General features: G+C 53.7%; 1 protein-coding gene across 4 annotated transcripts in view; it reads right to left on the reverse strand.

The window, feature by feature from the left end:
* The window catches only part of Erg (ETS transcription factor ERG), a 154,506-nt gene that overhangs the window by 29,943 nt on the left and 100,916 nt on the right, over positions 1–23,647 (reverse strand). For all 4 annotated transcript variants that reach the window (XM_046438906.2, XM_046438904.2, XM_046438905.2 and 1 more), the window contains exons 2-3: positions 22,840–23,057; positions 5,957–6,108 (exon numbers count right to left, since the gene is read on the reverse strand). In XM_046438906.2, coding sequence (XP_046294862.1) covers positions 5,957–6,108; positions 22,840–23,057 — 370 coding nt within the window. The remainder of the gene's footprint in view (positions 1–5,956; positions 6,109–22,839; positions 23,058–23,647) is intronic.

Genomic DNA, 23,647 nt, shown 5'->3' on the forward strand with positions numbered 1-23,647 from the left:
AGGCTCACCAGCTGTGCCTGCAACCCTGGGAAAGTCACGTCACCTCTAGGCCTTGGTGGTCTCATGTTTAAAAGAAGACACTGAATTAAGATCACCGAGGACCCTGTGACTCCCGTGAGTCTGTGGTACTCATCAACTGGGTCATAGTTAACCCAAGAGGTCACCTTCACTGCTGCCAACCACCCGCCCCCCAAGCAGACCACATGACCCCTGCTTTCTCTGGTGATCAAGAACACAGACACCCTGCATTGCCACCTCAGGAAGCTTCCTCTCCAAACGAATAGACAGGCTTATAAATAAAGAATGCCCGTAAGACAGACCCACAGTAGACTGGCCACCGGTGTGGGCAGTTCTACTACTTATCATGCATCTGCTTTCAAAGGTCAGTTCAGGAATGTCAGTTGAGGGAGGATTATGCAAGAGTTCTGTGGTCCTCTTTCATGTTCAGAACTCAAAATCCTGTCTCGACAGGCAAACACCCCACCAAAGACTCACTCCAGGTGTCCGTCTCCTGTCTGCTCTGAGTTGTTCACTAACATAACTCAGCATTTGCCACCATGTCACAAGCAACAGGCTGATGAAATACAGTGCTGCAACTGTGCGGGAAAGAGCTCAGGTGTACAGCCTCAGTGGAGCCCGCTCAGAAAGTCAAGGGATCCTGCCTTTAGGATTCCATGCGAGATAAACATCACCTTCCCTATGAAACTTCTTCTTGAATAATTTCCCCCCAATTTCTCTTTTTATCTTGGCTTCCAGGAAGCTCAAAGCTTGTACTAGAAGAATAACTACAGCATCTTATCCAAGCCTGTGGTCAGAATGACTTTATCCTTCCTTCGCTTGCTCTTAGTTTCCACTGGTATTTTTAATGGCCTTAATTAATTTCCAATTTCCATTGGATCTGTTGTTTGGGTCACATGTTTACCAGTAGTTTAGTTGAGGCTTCTCAAACCCTTGTGAATTAAATGGCATATTCTTACATAAGTAAGTATCTATATTCATTAGAGAACACAACATGAACAAAATAAAGTGTGTTAATTAAAGAATTGGAATGTCACTAAGAGAAACAGTTAATTTGGCAGAGGTAATTGAGCACAACCTTGGAGACAGGGTGAATTTCAAAGATGCCTTGAAGAATGTGTCAGTCCAGAGGGTGGAAGGGCATTGCGGCAGCAGGAACAGCAGGGACCAAGACTCTGGGCTGTGAGAAGGCAGAGGTGAGCCCAGCAGGCAGCGTGGCCAGGGTCAGGACGGGGGGCAGAGAACCCTGGGCTCGGTGTGGGACCTAGAATGTGGGGTGCTGGTGTCAAGGAAGCTTCTTGAGCCCTCTGGTTGTATCCCTCTGCAGTCCTCGGATGGTCTGGAACGTCTTAGCCACACACCCTGTGTCCTCTCTGCCTGCGCCACGTCGGGGTGGGTCTCCTCTGCTACCACGGGCTTTGGCCAGCTCAGGAAGTTCCAGCCGTGAGTATTTGGAGAGGGGCTCTGGGTCTCACAGGAGACACTGTCAGGTGCAAGTCCTTGTGAGTGAGAGGATGAAGAAGTAGGGAAGAGGGGAGCGTGGCCGCTCTGTCCCTGAGGCTGCTGGACACCACAGGGCCCTGTGCCCAAAGTGAGTGAGTTAAAAATGAAAGTACAAATGTGAGAGAAAAAAGGTAGAGCTCTGGAGAAGTTGGCTGCTCCGCACTTTGGAGAATAACACAGGGAAAAAGAAAAGTATTTCAAAATGCTCTTAGCTGCTAAAGCCAGAGGTCCGATTGCATTTGGTCAGCATTTTGCAACATTTGAGAAAAGTGGTGAAGATGGAGCCTTCCTCTTCGTCTCCCGCTTGGTTGGCACATCCTCGTCTATACCTAAATCAGCAGTGACCGCCACGAGTGCCCAGAGGCACACAGGGGACAGGACCCATTGTCAGCTCAGGCGTTGATGAGACTTCATGACACGTTTGCGGCTCTCAGTTCTCTAATCCATGCTCACAGCTGGGGAGGCCGAGCTGGAAGCACCTGGAAGTCAGGTGCCTGAGCGGCACCAGGTCACCTTTGGCTGTGGACAGGTGCAGAGAGCACGGGACCCGGGCCTCATGAGGGGCCTGATCTGCTTGTCAGCTTGGGGCTCAGGGTGACACCAGGTGGGGCCAGGGGGCTGCTCTGTGCTCCCCGAGTTTGTGCAGTATTTAAGTCACTGCAGGAAACGTTCAAAGCTTCATTATAAAATAGGCTTTGTGCCAGAGGGTTCTGCCCAGCTGTAGCGAAGGCCAGAGTTCTGGGCAGGTTTAGGGAAGGCCAGACTGAGCAAGGGCATGCAGCAGGTCAGGTGTGTTCAGATCACCGTCCACTCCCAGTTCACAAGGGGGCTGCTGGGGATGTGCCCGCAGCAGGACAGGGAGCGTGGACACAGCACGATGCCCACGTGTGTGCACGTGTATCAACGTGCAAGGCGCCTCACTCCTGGCTTCCCTCTGTTAAATGCTGACTTAATTCATGCTCCTTATTTACTTTTTTAAAAAAAAATTTAAATTTATTTTTTATGTGGTGCTGAGGATTGAACCCAGTGCCTCATGCATGGTAGGCGAGCACTTTACCTCTGAGCCACAACCCCAGCTCCTTATTTATTTTAAAGCTGATTCTACAGTGCTCTTCGGTGTATATTTACGTAAAGGTTCTTAAATTCATTCTGAAGTAGGAGGCCGTGTAAATATATCAAATGACAGTAGGTTTTTATTCATTAGGGATACTTTGTAGGATTCTTTACAGCTCTTGAGTATTAAAGTCGATCTCAAAACCTCAGTTGAGTTTTTAAAACTGAGTTTCACATATAAGTGCCCCATCCCGACCCCAACAGGGCCCTAAGCCCTCTGTTCTGTGACCTCTCAGTCCACACGCCCATTTTCCTGACTCTATCTGGGCCACTCTGATGTCTAGGACGTGAAGGACAGAACGTCTCTGCAGTTGACGGAGAGTACAAATGCCTAGGAATAGTAAGTGCTTTTTCCCATTTGGCTGTCTTTATGATTTGCACTTTTGGGTGCCAAGCAACATGCCTAACTAGTAAGAGCTGTGTGGATGCTACAGAACTGGATCTGGATAATTCTGTGAACCGGAACCCTCCAAGCCCAAGCTGTGCCTGTGAGGTGCCTGTGCTGGAGCCAGAGGACAGGGACGCATCTCGTAGGACTTCCTGAGGTCCTGCAACCCTGTGGCCACACTGGAGGACTGGCCAGATTGTGCAAGGAAGCCCATGTGTGCGCGTGTGTGTGCATGTGTGAACGCACACACCTGAAACTTGGTCAATAACTGAAAGACTCACAACTTGCAAAATCAGCCACAGCTAGCTCTCTTACAAACACGGTTAACTGAATAACTGCCTGCGCTGGCGTGAAGCAACCGGGGGAGGGAGGGCAGGAGAGCCCCTTCCCCAGGGGAAAAGCAGCCTCGCACCAAACCCAGCTCATCTGCAGAGCCACCGTCCCCTCCCGCCAGCACCTTCAGTGAGCACCCACCATGCACAGGAATGCTCACGCTCCAACGGGACAACCCTGGCTCTTGGCTGCTTCCCCACAGAAACACCTCCTCTTTCCTAAACAGAAATCGTTTACAAAGAAATAAAGGTAGAAAGGCTCAAAGTCTGATGCCCCCCAAGGAGACAGCTGCATCACAGAAATCAACCTCACCAGTGAAAGGGACTCCAGGATCCCCCTCCATCTTCTATAAGGGACAGAAGCATGTGGACACTCAGATATTCTCTCATCTTAAACAACTCAAAGTGGACCTGCTTCAGCAGCAGCCCGATGTCCCCCCAGAGCCGGGCGCAGGGGAGCAGGCGGGTGGGCTTCCTCTGGTTCTACTGCCCCCTGTCCCACCCTGTCGGTGCCCAGCCAGTCTGGCCCCGCCGGCCTCCCAGCCCCCTCCAGGCTCACGGTTCTCTCAACGCTTTTCAGGCACCACATCGAGGACAGGCACCTCGGCCTGGGACACCATGTGGCCAGCCTTTCCCATCCCCTGGGAACTGACCCTGTGCTGAGGCACGTGGCGAGCCAGAAGGTCTTGGGCAGTAGCTCAGCTGGCATGGGTGGCCCTGGATGTCTGCCGGCCCTCTTCCAATGACCAGCACCACGGTTCTGTCCTTCTCCTAAGGCACGCAGCGGGCAGCACCATCCCTGTCTCCCATAAATTCCAGCATGTGCTTCAAAGTCAGGCGTAACCCAGAGGATGGTCCCCTCACACCAAACCTCCTCACATCAGCTTCAGGCAGTTCACGGAAAGCCACACAGTGACAAACTGGGGAGGAACCCAGAGCACAGGACCTCTGCACGGGACAGGAGCCCCTGGTGAGGTCTGATGCAGGGCACGGGGAAGTAGGCCGTGGTGGCCTTGATCCTGTCTGTACTGTGCTCACAGAGATGGATTCAGGGGAACCCGGGGCACGGGGAAATGGAGTGTGGGCATGTGTCACCATGCACGTCTTCTGCCACGGTGACAACCAGGAATGAGTAATGCTGAGCCACTCAGCAGCCACCCGTGCCCCGTGTCAGTTAATATCCACTGAGCACCTACTGCACGCAGGCACTGCGCTCAGCTCTGCAGAGCACCTACTGCATGCAGGCACTGTGCTTGGCCCTGCAGAGCACCTACTGCATGCAGGCACTGTGCTTGGCCCTGCAGAGCACCTACTGCATGCAGGCACTGCGCTCAGTCCTGCAGACAGGGTCTTTGCCAGGGTCACCTCTGGGGAGGGAGGAAGGTAGCAAGAGAACTTTCACACTGAGGTATGACATAATGAAAGATGAGAATGAGGGAAAGAAAGGAGCAGACAGACAGGGGACTGAGCACCACGGGGTGCAGTGGGGAGCACTCCAGACAGGAGCAGTGGGGACAGGCTCAGAAGGCTATATATTCTCAGAGCTTTGATGAGGAAAGAGGTATAGCATGACCTAGAACCCAGGGTTCTAGGGTGAGGTGACAGCAAGTCCGAGCCTGTGGCAGATCTGAAGGTGGTCAGATGGCTAGAATGAGTGACAGGAGGTGATTCTGACTCAGCCTCTTATCAGCTGTTTGTCCTTGGAAAAGTTAGTTAGCCTCTCTGTGCATCATTTCTTAGCAGGGAAGTTATGAAGCAGGGAATCCTCATTCCCAAGACTGCACATCTCAGCCCCAGACGCTTTCCCATGACACGGAGCACAGAGAAGGTGCTCGCTCAGCACTGGCTGCGTTGCTGAGTGCCGGTTTTCTGCAGCCTGGATCTCCCAGGGGCTTTAAGCCGTTCTTTCTCCTGTGGTTTTGCTAAATGACTAAGTTCTGGGCATTTCCCTCAAAGTCAAGAAAGCTCTTCCTTGGGTTGAGTTTGGATTAGCTCTGGGGTAAAGAATCACTCTGATTATTACGGTCTGCATTTCAGGCCAGCGAGAACTGGAATTTCAGACGTCCAAGAGCGTGTCGGAGTGCAGGACGTAGCTGCCCACTCTCCACTGTACTGGACGAGAACGTGTTTTAAATGAGCCTGCCATCTATTAAACCCAGACCTCCTGACAGACGGGATTGACACAGACACCTCGGGGAAGGGCAGCTCCCCTGAGGGGAGGTTGCCTTCCGTGGACTCATGCACGTCTGCACAAGTGTGTGCATGTGAGTGTGTGTGAGCCTGAGGGTTGTGCCTGCCTGGACACCCTCCTTCCATATGGGCGTGCACACTTTTAAGACAGAGTCGGAAGCCAGCGGCTCTCCCACGTGTCATAAACTCCAACACGCATGTGCCGGGGTGTGCACGTGGGCTTGCCCGTTTCCTTGCTCTGGGGGAGTCATGAGCCCTGGGCCTGCGTGGATGAACTCTGCAGCCCCCCTTCTCCATGGCCACCCCAGACCAGGGAGGGCGACGGCCACAGCAGGGGTCCCACACAGCAGCGCCCGCCCACCCTTCCAGGAGGGCGTGGGTGCCGGCCACAGCGCAGCCGTGAGCACCTCACCTGCTGGGACGATCACTCTGCGCTCGTTCGTGGTCATGTTGGGGGGTGGCATGTGCTTCTCCTCCATGTAGCTGCCGTAGTTCATCCCCACGGTGTCCGGGCTGCCCACCATCTTCCCGCCTTTGGCCACGCTGCACTCATCGGGGGAGTTCCTGGGGAGAAGACAAATTCTTCCATGATTATGGCAACTGAAGGGCTGGCTCCGTGGTCTTGGGGTCACAGGGAACCAGGCAAGGGCATGGGGAGGAGCCTGAGGCAGAAGGAGCAGAGAAGGCCCCGGAGCAGGTGCAGAGCCCAGGAGATCTGGAGGCTGTGTCCCTCCATCAGACTCACGATGGCACTGAGAGGTGGGGCTGTGGGAGGGTCGGGGTTAGATGGGGCTGTGAGGGTGGAGCCCCGGGATGGCGTTAGTGCCCTTGTGAGAAGACGGGGAGAGCAGCGCCCCTCCCAGTGCCCTTCCTTTCCCCTCTCTCCCTTTCTCCACCAGGTCATCTCAGCCCAAGGACTCTAAGGCACCTTGACTGAGAGCCCAGAACTGGAGAACTAAAGTCCTGCATTTGCCCCAGTCTAGGGGGCCTGGCGATGGCAGCCTGTGCCGGCCACGATGCTGCCCCACCAGAAGCAGCACGGAGCACACTCGCGGGAGACGAGCTGCCACCGGCTCCTGCTTCTCCAGCCAGCTTCTTCTGAAACCACCGGTCAGCTCTACGTGTGGGAGCCGACCGGGAGCACGTGCAGGAGCAGTGAGCGGCTGTCCTCCTCACCACGACAGCGAGCAGCCAGCACCTGCACCCAGCAAGGGTTTTCTAGATATTTCCCTCGAAACCTCAGAATGAAGCCCCTGTGTTGGACTCCCTGTCTCCACGGCCAGTCTCAGAATCTGGACTCGGGAGACCCACCCTGCGGCAGGAAGGGCAGGGTGGGGGAGCTGAGGCCGGGGAGGCAGCTGGAGAGCGGACCCCAGCAGCCCACGGGGACCTGGGGAAGGGGTGTGAGTAGCTGAGGGGACAGAGAGGAGTCGGCAGTCAGCCTCAGGTCTGCCATTACTAAGGTGGCCACTGTCACTCAGAAAAACACAACACACTTTTGAAGGAAGAGGAAACTTGTGTTGTTTTAAATGAAATTTGAAAGCAGCAGAACATGGTAGAGTTGGATCTAATAGGGGAACGTCAGCTGGGAAAGCCAGATTAACCAGAAAACCAAGAGACGTGTCCGTGCCTTCCAGATGACTGACCCACAGCAGCAGGGACCCTGAATTAGGGGTTTAACCTCCAAGCTAGACTTTCAGAAATGCCTCCCCATCTCAACACGATGCTTCCCTGCCATGTTCTTGGGGAATCTGAACCTTCACTGTCTAGATTTTACATCCCTACCCCAGTGTTTAAGGTCAGGGTTCCTCTCCAGTGAGCCCTTTGTCTCTTGGCTGAACTCTGCAGTGAACTTGTAGAATCCTAGAACCACAGGCTTGGCATGGACCTGACCTTCACGTCTGAAAGGTCAAACCCATCTCAGGCTGAAGGGCACTCTGTGGGTGGGGCAGGGCTGGAGGGGGATGAGGTCTTTGCACACCCATAGGCCTTGGCAGGGTGTGAACAGGAAGGGCCAATCAAGAACCCAGAACCCTGGGAAGCATGTTTTGGTGTCTGGAAACTGTGAACTTAAAGTCATCCTCTGCGTCTCTTGCAAATGTGTCTGGAGCCTGTGGAGGGAGCTCAGTGTGGACCAGAAGGAGAAAGCAGCAGCCATCTAACAAGGGCTGCCCAGGACTGCGGCCCTCCAGAGGGCCTGGGAAGGCACCGCCCTGCGGCTGCCAGCTCACAGCTGTGCTAACACAGAGGAAATTCAAAAATATCAACCGCCGGGTTCCCATGGATTCTGTATGTTTCCGACGCGGCGGCACATGCATTATTTCCTCTTGATGCTGTTTTTCCTGGCTTCAGACATTTATCTCTGAAAGACCCATCCTAATATCAAAACACAGAATATCTTCACTTGAGACTTTCCCTATTCCTTTGGAAAATTCCACCCGCTGGGTGGAGTGTGCATGTTTTGGTGTATTTGTCTCAAGGAGAGAAGTTACTAAGAAGGAGAAGTTAGAGGGATTTGGTTGTTTAGGAAAGAGATTTTAGATGGTAGATGGTACCCGGGTCTTGGGAGTAATCAGAGCAACAGCCACAAAGTCCTGATTCACTCATCACATCCATTCAGGAGCCCTGAGTGAGTGCAGTCTGTTCCAGGTACCCTCGACTCTTCCCCATCAAGAGAGTTGGCCATCTGAAAAGCTAACGCTCCAAGAAGGGGGCAGAATTGTAAAAATAGGGGACACTGAGGATCATGGACCCTTCGGAATACCATTTATTCATTTTATTTTCATTATTTTATTTATTTATTTATTTATTGGTACAGAGGATTAAACCCAAGGGTGCTGAACCATTGAGCCACATCCCAACCCTTTTTATCTTGTATTTAGAGACAGGGTCTTACTGAGTTACTTAGAGCCTCTCTACGTTGCTGAGGCTGGCTTTGAACTCACAATCCTCCTGCCTCAGCCTCCAGAACTGCTGGGATTACAGGTATGGGCCACTGTACCCAACTCTTTTCATTCTTATTAGTTTAATTTCCATGCCTGAGGATAAGAACTCTGGACATGGATCACAGGGTTTTTCTATGGCATTAGAATAGATCTCCTCGCCTAATCTGGACAGGATAAGTCATTAAAATGCATTTGCCAGAGCTATCCAAAAAATATGTGTAAATATTTAAAATAGGGGCAACACTTACCAGAATTATTTTGTTTTCATTTTACAATGACCTAATGCAGTTCAGCTCATTAAGATTTCCCACCCTGGCTTTCATGCTAGCAAATAGTCAAATGAGACCAGCAGATGCTGATTTCAAAGTTTGTATCTTTAGGGCAATGAAAAAAATATACATAGCCTCTTCCTCCATTGTATTTAGCTTTAGTTTTAGAGGAAGCCATCCTAAATGGCTTTATAATAACTCCAAGGAAACCCTAACCCCAAGAGGGGCAAGGCTCACCTAGGTCAACCGATGCGCCAGATCTGAAGCTCAGCCAATGCAGGTCAGCGAGGCCTGAGCTACTCTCATTGCCATGTCCTCTTGCAGGCACCCTTGGAAATCTTCACAGCCACAGAGTAGCATTAACAGCTGTGGCCCTGCTTACCAGCTATGGTCCTCACCACAGCCCCGGGTGGCAGGTGCTGGCCTGTCAGTCTCACATAGGAGGGGACAGTGTACACAAAGGTAAGAGTCAGGAGGAGGCACATGGAGACCTCACTGGGTGACCTCACCTCGGTGCATGGCCCTCCCTGTGCAGAGAACACCTCCACAAATAAAGCTCAGCCACTCTGCTTTGAAAAGAAAGATGGGCACCAAGATCCCCGGCCCACCTAGCTCTGGTTTAAAGTGTGCACCAAGGTCCTCATCCTGACCCACCACGACGTCCCTGGAGAGTGGTCACTCCCCAGCAAACCAGGATGTGTACATGCGAAGTGCCCAGTAATAACTCAGGGCACTTCCTGCAGAAGCAAAGAATTGACCCTATTAAGATTCCCGAGTTGCAATGCATCCATCTGGAAGTCGTGTTCTGAGTGCATCTGCACACCTGCACTCTGGAAGCCTGCCCTTGCTCACTGCCCAGCAGCCACACCTTCACCGTGTCTTCTAGCAGTGCCTGTCACCAGGAGGAACTCCCCCACCCCCAGGGCTCATAATCCACCTGCACCATGACGGCCCACCCAGAGGCCCCACCACGAGAGGATCGGGGTGTTTGATACACCACTTTCAACATGCGCTAGCAAAGAGCACCCCTTCAAACGCTGTGATCTTGGCATCTGCATATGTGTGTCGCAGCAGTCCCCGTGCCAATTCTAAGGTTGTGCATTACACGATTGTCCAGTGGATGATCATTCGGTGATATGAAACGTATCTTATCATTTGGGGGATACACTTCCTTATTGCAATAAGCACAGTTCAAGGTACTGCTCTCAAAGACACTTTCCTTTAAGGATGTCCAAAAACATTGCACCTTAACCGTACGCTCAAATTCACATTTGTAGGTCTGGGTCCTGTTTCCAAACCCTGGTCTGGACAAGCCCATATAACACAGGGGTTAACAAGAGGGAAGAGGCACACGAGGAGAAGCTCCACATGTGGTGGGGGTCAGCCCAAGAGGGGACGACTGTCTCAGAATGAAGGATTCTGAGGTGGAATTAGACATGGCCAGGGTGTCAAGGAGTCGCCTGCCTCGCCGCCCAAATACCTGACCATCCTCCAGAGATGCACTTGGAGGAGGCCAGACCCTGCAGCAATCTCACACTGTCCCATGGCATTTCACACAACTGTCATCTCCCCAGGAAATAGAGAAACAGTGCAGGGAGACGCGGGACCTTCGGTAGGAAGCCGGTGGAGAGCGGGTGCCCCTTTCTGGTAACGGCAGACATTGCCAATTAAACGGGCCTGCTGAGCCTCAAGCACATAACTGCTCCTGTGTGGCGGCTGCAGTACTGATGATTTGAGACCATGAGCACTGAACTCTTGAAACACACTAGTATTTCGAATCCATGGTGAAAGAACACGGCAAAGCACATCAGGGAAACTGTAAATTAGCTGAATTTCAATCGAGAAGGCAGACAAGGCCAAGCCCAATAGGTCCAAACAGTGTCACCAAATCGAGGCCTTTTGAACTGGGGCGGTCTCCTGGGTTCAGTCCCTGGTACCAAAACCAACAAACACCAGCTGTTTGTCAGAATCCAGAGCCTGGGAGAAACAAGCCCCAGAGAGCTCCGTGGACAGACCGGGGTTTGGCGTCTGAATTGCTCTCTGCGGCGGGGACTCGGGGTTTCCTCTGCAACTCTGAAGTGATGCTGTGTGTGCGTGCGGGGTTCTGAACACATGTCACCCTCCTGCTCATCCTCAAACTCTCTGAGGTTTAAAGTGGGTCACAGAAATGCATATGAGACAGAAGGGTGACCCAGGGAGAGAATCCAAATCAGGAAACACAAGAGAAGAAAAGTCATCAGGAGACAGAAGCCGTCCGTGGCCACTGGCAGCTCTGGAGGCCGACCCCTGAGCTTTCTACCCGCCAAAGCAACGGGCAAGAGATCTGACCTCAAGGCTCAAGGGGTCCACAGGACGACCCCAACGAGATGTTCAGCAGAAGCAAGGCGTTCCCTGGGCTGAGACGTGGGAGCAGTTCCTCTCACAGCATCTCATTGGAGAACTGGGTGACGCCGCATGCTACAGCCTTTGCAGCATCTCCTAACTGACCCAAGAACCATCCCCCCACGCCAGCGGAGGCTGGTGACAGGGGTGCTCTGAGCACAGCTCTGCTGCTTCTGCTGCAAGAATCCAGACGGCGTGCGGCTCGCCTTCCAGGCTGCCTGTGCTCAGCACTGATTCTGGAGATGATGGGCAGCCAGAGACCAGAAAGATGTCAAGTAAGTGAGCAATTTAAAAACTATTGAAAACACCTCGAGAGGTACAATTTATACATTCCTCGAGTTTCTACAGTCCCCCAGTTTGTAGATTCAAATTAGAGATCTGTTAACATTAAATAGGTCAAAACTTATGTTCCTGAGCCTCTGACACATTATTAGCAAACAAATCTTTACAGAACTTATTTGGTGCATTGAGCACGAGTTTACTGGAGCTAGGGATGGCTCCAAACTGTCTCCATAGGTTTACATTAAGTAACCAGGCAGAGCATCTAAACAAGGCCTGGCCCATGACAGGTGCTGTGTGCCAGCTGTCATTATTAATTCATCTCACAACTCCTTGAAGTCATGTCTGCAGAAGGACACACAACACAGACCACACACAAGGTGGTCCTCTTGGATTATACTGCCCAGTGACAAGATGGTTAACTTATTCTATATAAATACATCTACAATGAAATCACCCAAGCCCACATTTCTCAGAATGCACCCTGTCGTTAAACAACACACAACTGGATAAATGCAGCAGGAATTTTACAGATGAAGCACAGAGAGGTGGATAACTTGCCCAAGTCTGCATAGCCAATGGCAGAACTGGGATTTGAACCTGGACAATTGAGGTCCTGAGTTCAAGTTTTTGCCTCCCACATAATATGAGCTCACTTGGCCAATCCCCTGAGGAATCCCTTTCACACACACGAGACAACTGACGGACCCTCAGAAGACTCAGTTCAGTAGGTGAAAAGAATATCCTCAGAGTGGCCCTGGGGACAGTCACGGAGGAGTGTTACTAATGGGAACTGGGTGTGGGCAGCCACAGGGGCAAGGCAGGTTCCTAGCTGGCACTGAAGATGGCTGTGTTTATTCAAACATACATACGAGTTTCAATGTTTGGCCACAAAAAAAGTCATTCATCTCAATCTGCAGTGAAGTGTCATGTGTTCCTCCCCAGAACTTTACGGAGAGCTCAGCATGGTTCATGTTCTAGGTAGATGATGGATGAGCTTTCCTAGTGTGGAAGGAAGTCAGACTAGAAGGCCCACTGCCAAGACAGCAGAGCTGGCACGAATCTGACTCAGCGGTGGGCCCAAGGACGAGGGCCGAGGACCAGGGGAGGCCAGCGGGCCGGCGGAGCAGAGCCTCCGCTGCTCAAGATGGGGTGGGCACAGGCCAAGGTGGAGCCTCATGTGGCCCTCGCCGTGCAGAATCCCTCCGAGAGAGCTCAGGTGCCCACAAAACACATGAAATACAACGCGAGGGCTTTGGCCTTGGAAGCCAACGAAACTTGGCATCTGACATTAGTCTCCTCACATCAGAGTCTCCCCAGGGTGGGGCAGATTCTCTCATGGAAAAGCCATGGAAATGGCTCACAGGGAGCCTTGGGACCATGCTGCGTCTCCACGGCCCTGTGACGGTGAGTGGACCTCGCTGTCAGGGGGTGACCCAGCGTCCAGCCCAGAGCTATCCAGCAGCCACACGGAATCTGTGATTCACCCTCCCTCAGCACAGTCAGCGGAGGCACTGGGCCGTGGGTCAGAATGGACTCCGGGAACCAACACCTCCTCTTCTTCCAGTGGGCAGAGGCTGGACTGCCCACTCTGTCCAAACTCGCCTGTTCTTCCAGGTCCGTCCTCTCCGTCCTCGATGACCTCTGCACCCACAGTCTCTCTGTGGCTTTCTTCTCCATCAGGGGCTACTGGAGCCCTGAGCTCCACTGTGGGGTGTCCTCTTCCCTGCCCCAGGTCTCTCCTCCCCAGGGACGACCCCAAGCTGGCCAGGTCCCAGCTAAGCCCTTCCTTGGCCCATGGCACCCCAGGATAAGTCAACATCTCCAGCTATCCCGGGTGACCCGCCCTGGCTCCCCAGCTCATCCAGTACTCAACAGGGCGCCTGGAGCCCTCTACAGCAGCTGCCCGGCTGCTGGAGGAGCACCAGGGTCCCTGTTCTCATGGCCCCATGTCCAGGTGTCACTTTGAAGCCACACACCGAGCTCTGGGAGACCACGTTGCACATCACCCCTGCCACTCTTCCCATCTGGACCCTGACTTTCGCTCATTTCCAGAGCCCCTGTCCCCGAGGGCACTAGCCCAGTTGACATCTTTGAGAGGGACAGCGAACCAACGGCTTGCGACTGAATCTCCGCAGCCAAACACTGAGCTCCACTGCGTGACCCTCATCTTGGATTCAGGAAGTCATGGTTGATCTTGGTTGACCATGGATGAGTCCCCTCCGAGGCCACCTTCTTCATTCACGGGGAGGACTGAGCGCCTCTGGGAGGGTGTGTGAGGATATCCCTGGGGGTGACCAGGCCTCACACACTGAAGCTCTGTGCCAGCCAGCTCGGCAGCACACCGCACATGTGTGTGTGTGTGGGGCGGTACACACGCATATGTGCGCACGTGTGTGTATGTGCATATGTGTATGTGGTGTGTGCATGTGTATGCACATGTGTGCGTGTGTGTGCATGTATGCACACGTGTGTGCATGTGTGTGTCTCCCTGGCACCTGGCTCCTACTGCACGCTCATGTAGGGAAGCCAGCTGACGCTCACCATCATCCATCCCAGCCTGTGACTGTTTGGTAGAACGCCACATGCTCTCCTTGGGGTCTTGGGTTATTTCATGATAAGAAGGCATCTGTGTGGAGCTGCGTGGGGGACAGGTAAAGGCGTCTTTCGCAGCTCCGCCCAAAGGCCAGGGTCACTTGCTGGAGAGCACAGCAGGAGGCTGGCAGAGACGGACACCCAGGCCTGGTGCAGACCAGATCCAAAGCCTCCCTCTGCAGGTGGCCTTCTTCACCAGGACCCTGAGGCCGGGGCTTGGTCCTCATCAGCCCAGCAGAGTGTGGATGAGAGTCCGTCACCACAAAAGGTATTTTGGATGCCAGACAAGGAGGGGATTGTCTGCAAGCTCCGGGGTAATTTGTGGGCCTGTTTTATTTCTGAATCTGAGGCAGTGGAAAAGCTGCTTCAGACCCCGAGGCCCGAGCGGCGGGTGGGGCTGGGCAGTGATTCATGCACAACTTGGCACCAGTGGAAACCTAGATGCTCGTCTTCACCGCTGCGTGTTATTTTTGCCTTTTCTGAACATTCTCTACACCTGGAATCCCTGCCTCTCCCCAACAGTCCTGCTCCTTCCCCCTTCTCCAGAGCAGTTGAAGACAAAATTAATCAAACACTCCCCCTCTCCCGCTCACCAACAGTCGGTCCTTTGTCTCTGAAAGGGGCTTGAGGTCTCCCTGAGAGAGTTTTATTATTTGAGTGTTTATTCCTCTTAACAGCTAGAAATGGAAATCAGCAACCATGCCACATTGAGATGGTGAAAACTGGGGGGAAGCACACCATTTGGGGGCTCAGTGTTTGGAAACAGAATATTCTGTAATAAGGTCTCTATAAGCCACATCTTTTCATTTTGCAGAGAAGAAAGCACTAAGGAGCCACGAGGGAGCTTCGGGTTTTTGTTTTAGGAACAGGCTGTGCAAATTGTGGCTACAGAAAATGCCAAAGCAGTCCCCCTGTGCCACTGACAGCACCCACCATAATCCGGGGTTTCCTTCCATCTACCCTGTGTGTTCCCCTTGTTCACAAAACAGTGCCCGTACCCTTGACCTCCTGGAGATCAGAGAGGGTAATACTGAGGAAGGCACTGGACATGTCTCCTCCAGACAGGGCGGCAGCAGTCCTTCCCAAGTCCCAAACCTGCCCTCTCTCAAGCCATGTCCCGTTCTGCAGGGGATGGACCTCTGCATGGACTTGAGGCCCTTTACGAGGAGGCCAAGCTACTACTAACTGACCAAGATGTGTGTCCACACTGAAGGCACCAGGAGGCGCCCTCGGGTGGCTGGGTCACAAAGTGGAGCCCTCGTGAATGGACCAGTGCCTTGGCAAAGGAAGAGTCCAGTGTCCCTCCTGTCATGTGAGGCTGCAGCCAGAAGCCGCCCTCCAGGAAGCAGGGGGCAGGTCCTCACCAGACACCAATTTGTCTGTGCCCTGGGGGGTGGGCTTCCCAGCCCCTGGAACCAGGGAAGATACGTTTCTGTTTCTTCTGAGCCACCCAGTGTGGGGTGTTTTCGTCACAGCAGTCTGTGTCCTCCAAGGCACTTGCTGTGACAGTAGCTGGTTTGAAAGTCTCCAATGCTGCGCTGCCCACAGCTCGGAGGGTGGCCCAGCCTAATTAGGAGGCATCTTTTATGGCGATCCAAGCCAGAGCCCTGAGGCAGAAGGAGCAAAAGCAATTAGAGCTGTGAGTTCCACCGGCTTAAAATAACGCACAAAGCGCCATAGAAAAGCTACAAAGCAGCCACCCTGCCCAGCCCAGTGGGCCAAAGCAAGCAGGCCCCAGCCGCCTCGATACCAAACACCCACACAATGGGAGTGTGAGGAGAGGCGGAGCCCTGCAGTGACTGCATTCTGGGTGCAGCAGGCGGATGGAGCGCCATTTCCAACACCCAGACAGGTGGCGTGTCAAGGGTCACCACCCGAAACAGGATCTTATCTCACTTTTAATTCCAGCCCAATGCGCATTCCTGAAGGCCACTAAAGTGTCAAGACTGCGGGTCCCTTGCCACACTTAGTATTTTTAACACAGGACTCTGTCTGGAGAACCCGGAGAAGTGGACATAAAGGTGGGCACGGGTAGGCGATGCGCTGCGGCCAAGTACAGCAAGCCGAAAGTCAACGCTCTAAAAATCCACAACGTGCATTTTAACAACATTAATAAATAAATCAGAAATCAGAAAATTCACAGTCAGGATGCAGTGGATGCCTCTCAGAGGAGAGAGACAGAAGCTCACTCCTTGCCCCCCACCTGGAGGACGTCCTGCAGTCCCTGCCAGCACAGAAGTTGCCCCGCTGAACGAGGACGCTCGAGGCAGCCAGGAGCACAGGCCTGTGGTCGTGGGCCCGCGGCAGGGGGACCCGAGAAAGGTACAACAGCCCCTGGAAGCTCCGCGGTCTTTGACTGGAAAACAGGCCTCATGCCAACACCGCCATTCCTAGATGGGATGAGGCGGTGGGATGACGTCACAGCACGCAGTATAGAAGTGCTGACTGACAGTGCCTCTCTGAGGCCGCCTCTCCTGCCCGTGGAGCCCATCACCCCTGGGCCCTGCTGTGGCCGGGCCCTGAGCATCTCTTCTTGGGCCCATCTCAGGACCTCAGGGGATCTGTTTGCCTGGGACGGACCACGGGCTTCTTCTGGCCTCTCACCACCGCAGCGACGCCAGGCTTGTCCAGTCAGCACCTCCCAGAGGAGGTCAGTGTGCGCAGGTGTCCAGGCTCCCAGGCCACTGGCCCAAGGGCAGGTGATTGTCTTGGAAGGGGAAGGCTACCTGGTGCGCTGCAGGATGTCAACAGTCTCCTGGCCTCCATCCCCTGGGTGTCCCCATGGTACTCAAAAATGTCTGTGGACATCACCAAGTGCCACCTGGGGCAAAATGCCCCTGCTGAGATGCACGGTTTCCCTTGTTGAGACCCACTCAGCTCAAGCACCGAGGCAGGAGCACCCCCTCTCTACCTGGTGTTTCCAAGAGCCAATGGAGCCCCCAGTGTCTGGGCTGCTGCTGAATGGGGGTCTGGTCCTTCCAGGGCTTGTCTGGGTCACACGTCTCAAGCCTCCAGCCCCCCCCTAGCCTCCTGTCTTCCCCAGACCCTGTGTCCAGCTCAGCAGGAGAGCACCTGGGTTCTCTACTGGTTCAAATCACACGCAGATACATCACCTCCCCCAGCCTCCCTCACTGCCACTCTGTGGAGACCCCACGCCCCCCGCCTCAGCATCAACATAGAGCCAGGACACCCCACTGAATCTGAGTAACATCACATTCTTCCTTTGCTTGAAGCCCCCCCCATCCCCTGGGCTCCCCCTGCACAATAGTTTCCAGGCTTGCTCAGTGGGAGAGGCAAAGCCCCTCAGGTCACTATGGTCTCTATAAATTCATGTCCTATGACTCTGGCCCTTGGTCACTAAATACCACCATCTACATCTGCATCTAGACCTCCTTGCCCTCAAAGGGTGGCCACAGGGCCTGTAGCTGAGCATTCTCTTAGCCTGGAATATTCTTCTGTTGCTCAATCATGAGGCTTCTCCCTTTAGCCTTTAGGACTAACGGATTGTCACTTTATCAGGGTGGCCCCCCTGGAGTGTCCTGCCTCACTTTTCCCCTAACCTGCTGTATATTTTAATAAGTTTTGAAAGGCATTCTTCCCCACAGAACTTAGCGAGTCAGGATTTTTTGAGCCTTTCATGGCTATATCCCTAGAACAGTGGCTGTACAGAGTAGGTGCTCAATAAATGTTGGATGAATGAATGACTGTGCATAATCCCGTGTCTGAGGCCAAGATGGACCAATCAGGTAACCCCTTCCCGTCATCCCCGTCACATTACAGATGCACTTTTTTAAGATAACACCTCCCAAGCACCTTGTTACCTGATCCTAGGCTGGAGTTCGGCGGTCACACAGGGTTCCCTGCCCAGATGGCATGGGGAACAGTGCCCAAGTAACATCATCTCTTGCTGCTCAGCTGGCAGAGTGCCCTGTGGAGAGGGTCAGAGGTGCTCCTCACTCAGGCAGACACTGTCCTGGGAATGAACCTGCCCTGCCTGCTGTGTCCCCCTGCCACTCCCTCAACAGGAAGCCAGCCCCGTGCAGGGCACGCTCCTGTTCCTCTTCCTGGATCCTGTAGCAGAGCAGAGCTTCCCCGACTCATGCATCTGATTCCCCTGGAGGGCTCATTAAAACACAGCCTTCTGGGCCCCACCCCAGGTCCCTTCAGATCCGGAAGGGGTCTGAGAGTCTGCACCAGGAACAAGCTCCCAGGTGTGGCCCTGGAACCCCACTTTGGGAATCAGCCCACCAAGCGAATCCTCACCCAACAGAATCAAGCGCTGACTGGCTCTGGGGGTTTTGGGGACTGGACAGTGGGTAGGACATGCAGCGTGGAGAACTAATTCATTAAGTTCTGACTGTTGGGAGCCTCAAGGTAGGCTGCAGGGAATTGACGTCACCATGGAAAGATGCAGGTAAAGATGGAGGCCACCGTGGTGGGCTGGCCGGGCCAGGGATGCTCAGAGGAAGGCAGCCTGGCCTGCGGTTGTGCCCGCCTGTAATGGGAAGGCAGCTTTGGCGTGGACCTCGTCTGGGAGTGCGCTGCCTCCTGGCCTGTCTCGCCAGCCTGCAGTGGCTTGAACCTTCGGAACCTCACAGCGAACTAAGGGAGCAGCAGGGACTTGGTGGAGGCCAAGCCTCCCAGGTTCCCTGAAGGACGCTGTGTACCGTGCCGGAAAGACAGCTGCTCTGAGTTCGGCCGCACATGCCCAGTTTCCCACTGTGTGAACACTGGAGCTTCTTTTAAATGAGGCTGGAGTAAGGGAAGGGACAGACAGGGACCCCTGAGACTGCCAAATGTGTCCTGTGTCTACACAACTTGCAATCAGGTCCATGCCTGTAGGAATCCTGCCGTGCAATCCTGTGGTGGCCAAGCCAAACCCACAGCGGCTCCCCTGTTGGCTCACAAAGCATGGTTCCTTTCTCTCCAGTTTTTCTTTTATTATTTTTTACAGAAATGCTATTACAATGGTGAAAGATCTCACTCTACCGTTGGTATTTCACTTCAGGAGCCTGTAAGCACATTAGGGCTAAGGTTTGCAGCATTCTGCCTCTTGGTTACAAACTGAGTCCCTCCTTCTTCTCAAAGCTCGTGGCCTTTTCCTCTGTGGGGGATGCACGGATGGGGACAGACAGAGGGCCGTGCCCTAAGACCCTAGATAAAAGCAGGTGGGTCCTGCTCTGGCCAGACAGGAGCTACAGAGAGGGCATTCCTCCCGTGGAGGCCTTCACAAAAGAAGAATGACACACACGCAGGTCACTACACACGTGTCCCAGCAGCAGCCAGCTGGGACAACCCGAATCCCCCTTGCGCTTGGCTCCAAGAGGCACACTGCTACAGGAAAGCCCGTTGCACAGAAGCTCAGAGCAGGGGCAATTAGAAGTAGCCGCTGGAAGGACAAGGAGACAGGCTGGCCCCTTGGCACAGATGAAGGATGCAGAAGGTGGCGCGTGCGGGAGCTGCACCTCTGTTGGCGCTGCTCATGTGGAGGGAGTCAGGCTGCCCCAGGCATGCCAGCAGGAAGCCCCTTGGTGGCTGGCAGGCATCTCATGACCCCACCTCTAGCCCTGGCACCACAGACTGACCTCCCCATGCTCAGTGAGTCTCAGAGCCCAGAGATCCCTGGTGAACCATCAGTCTGATCCTGACTCCCCAACTACATCCTGTCCAGCCAGGTGGAGTATCTTCAATGTCAGGGAACTGGCCACCTCAGGGCATGCTATTTTGGAGATCTGAAAATAGAATGGTCCCATCACTGAGCAGCACGGACACCTGGTTGGTTGGTTTCTTGTGACAATGTGATTATGCTATAGCACACAGGGACTGAATCAAATGCTAATCTAGGTATGGAGATATTTGGTAAATGTGGCTAACATCTACTATCAGTTAAGTTAACGAAAAAATTACCTTGAGTAATGTGGGTTGGCCCCATCTAATCGATTGAAGGCCCACCGAGATAAACCTGAGGTTTCCCAGAAAAGCAATTCTGCCTCAAGACTGTGATGCAGGAATCCTGCTGAAGCTTCTAGTCTGTGTGCAGACTTCAGACTTGCCAGCCCTGCAGCTGCATGAGCCAGTTCCTTAAAATAGAGCTCTTACAATATTCAAAGCTCCCACAGGTGCTGTTTTCCTGGACCCAACTGATACACTGGGTCAGACTCCACCACCTCCACAAGTCCGGAGGACACTGGGCTCGGCAAAGTCAGTCCTGAGCACTGAGCCTGTCTCTTGTGCAGAGAGGACCGACACCTGCCCACACTGCATCCCCAGAACGTTCCTGGGGTGGGGCATGCCGCCTCTTGGTTGCCTGGCTGACATGGGCACCGTCACTGGGTGTCAAGAGCGTACGAGGCTCTGGGGTGGAAGCTCGCAGCCTCCTTTCCTCCTGCCTGGCTGAGTCTTTCCGATGGGGAGGCACATGGACCTCACTCCAGGTGGAGGGAGCTTTCTCCACGGACAGCGCCTGCCAGGCTGGCGCCCCACTGGGTCAGGGACAGGAGCAGGAGGGTGTGGCTGTGCTCACTGGGCACCCACCTGCCCAACCCTATCACTAGCTTCTTCAAAAGCTGAGCTGTGCTTGAACACCTACCGTGAGAGTATGAGCCAACCTGCAGCTCCAGGGCTGAGAGGAAGAGCTGAAAGGTGCCGTGCTCCCTGCAGGGAGCGTAGGCCCCAGAACACGACTTCCTGTCCCCAGAAGAGACCAGCACCTGTCTCGTCTCCCTCCTGAGCGAAGGTACATCCGGGAGCTTCCCTAGTTGCAGGGTGAGGGGCTGTGAGCCGCCCCAATGTGTTTCTTGGCCGGGGTCAAGTTACCTGTGCCTAGGCCCTGGGGTCACCACACAAGCCAGACAGGTTGCCCAGGCCTGACCAGGACGACGAGTGGACCTCAGCCACCAGCCCTGGGGCTCACGGGCGATGTCCAGGAGCTCCGTGCTCGGACTTCCCCTGCACACAGCATGTTCGTCTTATGCTGTTTTATCAACCCAGAAGTAGCACAAGAGAACAGAGGAACCCTTGTTTCTGAGACACTGTCCTCACCTTCTTGCTCCTTTTGCTCTTGGAGGCTGGCCCTGTGCAGACTGGCCTTCCTACACGTGGGCCCAGGCCACAGTCTAAACACCAGGACCAAGGCACGGCCATGCTCACTGCCAGGTCCTCTCCCTCTCCATCACCACCCACTCTCTCCACGCACACCCACACAGGTGCACTCCCCACAGGTGGACATCAGCCTCCGAGGAGTAAAAGCGTTAGGGCCATATCTTGCTCTTGGTGTTCCCAACATGAGCACGTGGGGACGGGACCGTAGGACTCCTTCCAAAAGGGACTCGGCTCTGTCGCCATCTTAGTCCCACCCCCTCTTCTTCTGCATAAACATTTCTGCTTTCTGTAGAACTTGACTGCACTGAATTCTTTTAAGACTCAGAAAGTATAATGTTAATGATTTCAGAAGAAACAGTCTCTAACACATAGAATTTAGCACAAAAACATTTGCTCAAAGTTACTAACTTCCCATGACTCTGGTGTCCTGGACCCTCTGCCTGCCCTTTCTACCAAGGCCCTTTAGAAATGCTGGGACTGATCCCTCCTGGGGACCTGGGAGGAGCCCACCTCCGTTCTACCCGCAGGGCTTGTCACAGCACATTCGTCACTTAAGTCACTCCCACCTTTTAGGAAGTACCAAGCGCACAGCAGACTTCTGGGAGCGCAGGCCGTGCTGACACCTCCTGCCTCCCCACGTGGAGCCTTCAGCCCTGGGCTGACATTCTCCGTGGGGCACTATGACCTGGTATGGCTGACCCTGCACCAGCGGTCAATGCCAAGGTCTCCAGGGCCCAGAAAGCCTGGCACTACACACACTGAACACTAAGACATACACAAAGTAACAAAGAGGACTTGCTACAGCAGTGGGCACTGAACACCCTGCTTCAGCCCAAATTCTGAGCCCCTTTAAATGGTACTTCTGGGTTATCTAGGAAATGCCCGGTCATCCATGTCCTCAGCCACCAGCTAGGGATAAGCATTCCTCGTGGGGCTGCTCAGGGGCTGCTGGGCTGCTGGGCTTCTGGTATAAAAGTACCTTCACACAGCAGAGTGCTAGACAGTGGGAACCACTCTTAGGATGCTACGGAGAAGGGTAGATCAGGTGACTGTTAGAGGAAATCACCTTTCTTTGTTTTGAGATTTCATATTCTCTTCCCTGAACGTATCTGGGAAAGCATATTATAATGAGAGTTAATTGGACTTTTCAAATGTACATCCAAAGAAATGCTTTTGCGTGCTGGGGACAGGTGTGCACCAGATAACACAGTCTCAGTGACAGCTACGTGTTCATGACGAACTCAGGAAACAATCATGGGAGCCTGGCGTTAAGTGTGAGTTAAAAAGAGGAAAAACCAGCCTGCATGGGGAGGGGGAAGCACCGGGGAAGGGTGAAGAGGGGTCAGGGCTGGCTGAGTAGACTCATCAGCTCAGTCAGGTGGCTTGGACATGGCCTGGCCACTAGCTGACACTTCCCTCCATCAAAGCGCAAGACGTCATTGTTTTCCAAGTAATAAAAACTCAGAGATCAATTTTGCCACATGTGGACATGGCCCCCTCCCCGAGAGCCCTCATGCCTGGGAAGGAGAACCGAACACCCCATCTTCAAAGGGAGTTTTTGGTTTTACAGCCTCTACCCCCAACATGAACCACTGCAGAGCACATTTTCTCCATGTCACCCAGCAGTGTTACCGTTCAGTGGCCTCCCCATCTCAGCAGTCTGTATAGAAGCGGGACAGGGGTGGGGAGAGGAGGTCGGGAGGACAGGCCAGCTCACTCCTTACCTTGAGCCGTTCACCTGGCTGGGGTTGCATTCCATCTTGATGGTGACCCTGGCCGGGGGTTGAGACAGCCAGTCCTGCTGAGGGACACGCGGGCTCATCTTGGATGTCTGGCCATAGTCACTGGAGGAGGATGCGGTCATCTCCGTCTTCGCCAGGTGTGGCGTTCCGTAGGCACACTCAAATAGCGACTGGTCCTCGCTCACGACGGACAATGCTTCCTGGAGGCCCAAAGAGACACAGATTCAGGACGCTGCCGAGGACAGTCGTCTAACGCTGCCGACTACAGAGTTATCTCAACGGGGAGACCACGTTTCAGGTAGTTTTTATGGTATCCACGTCTACCTTTCAGAAGGAAAAGCACCTGGGTTTGTTCCCGCCAGACTCTGCGGGTTGGCCTGGAGGCCCGGGAGGCAGGTCCCCACCACCCCAGGCTCGACTGCTGCAGAGCAGAGAGGACCACTTTAATCTGAACTCAAGGAAGTTGAATTTCAAAGGTCTTTGAAGACATTCAAGTGCGTGTGTCATTATTTGACAAATGCAATCTATAATTCAAGCAGACAGGGTACAGAACGGGCGTGAAGAGTAAAAAAGAAATGTAAAGGCGGACACCTAAGCATCTGGCAAAACTGCCCCATTCCCAAGAGATTTGGAGGAAGAAGTCCTTAGAAGAAGGGAGGGGAGGCGGGAGACCAAAGGACAGCTAGACAGAGGTACGGATTTTTCCACTCTACATTATTAGCTGGAATCGAGTTCCAAGTGGTGCTTCTATGATGGCAAACATCTGGATGATAAATGAACCAAAAAAAAA

The sequence above is a fragment of the Marmota monax genome, unplaced genomic scaffold (assembly GCF_021218885.2).
Source record: "Marmota monax isolate L192 unplaced genomic scaffold, Marmota_monax_Labrador192_F-V1.1 WCK01_AAM20220418_F8-fsc00125, whole genome shotgun sequence".
Taxonomy (NCBI): Eukaryota; Metazoa; Chordata; class Mammalia; order Rodentia; family Sciuridae; genus Marmota; species Marmota monax.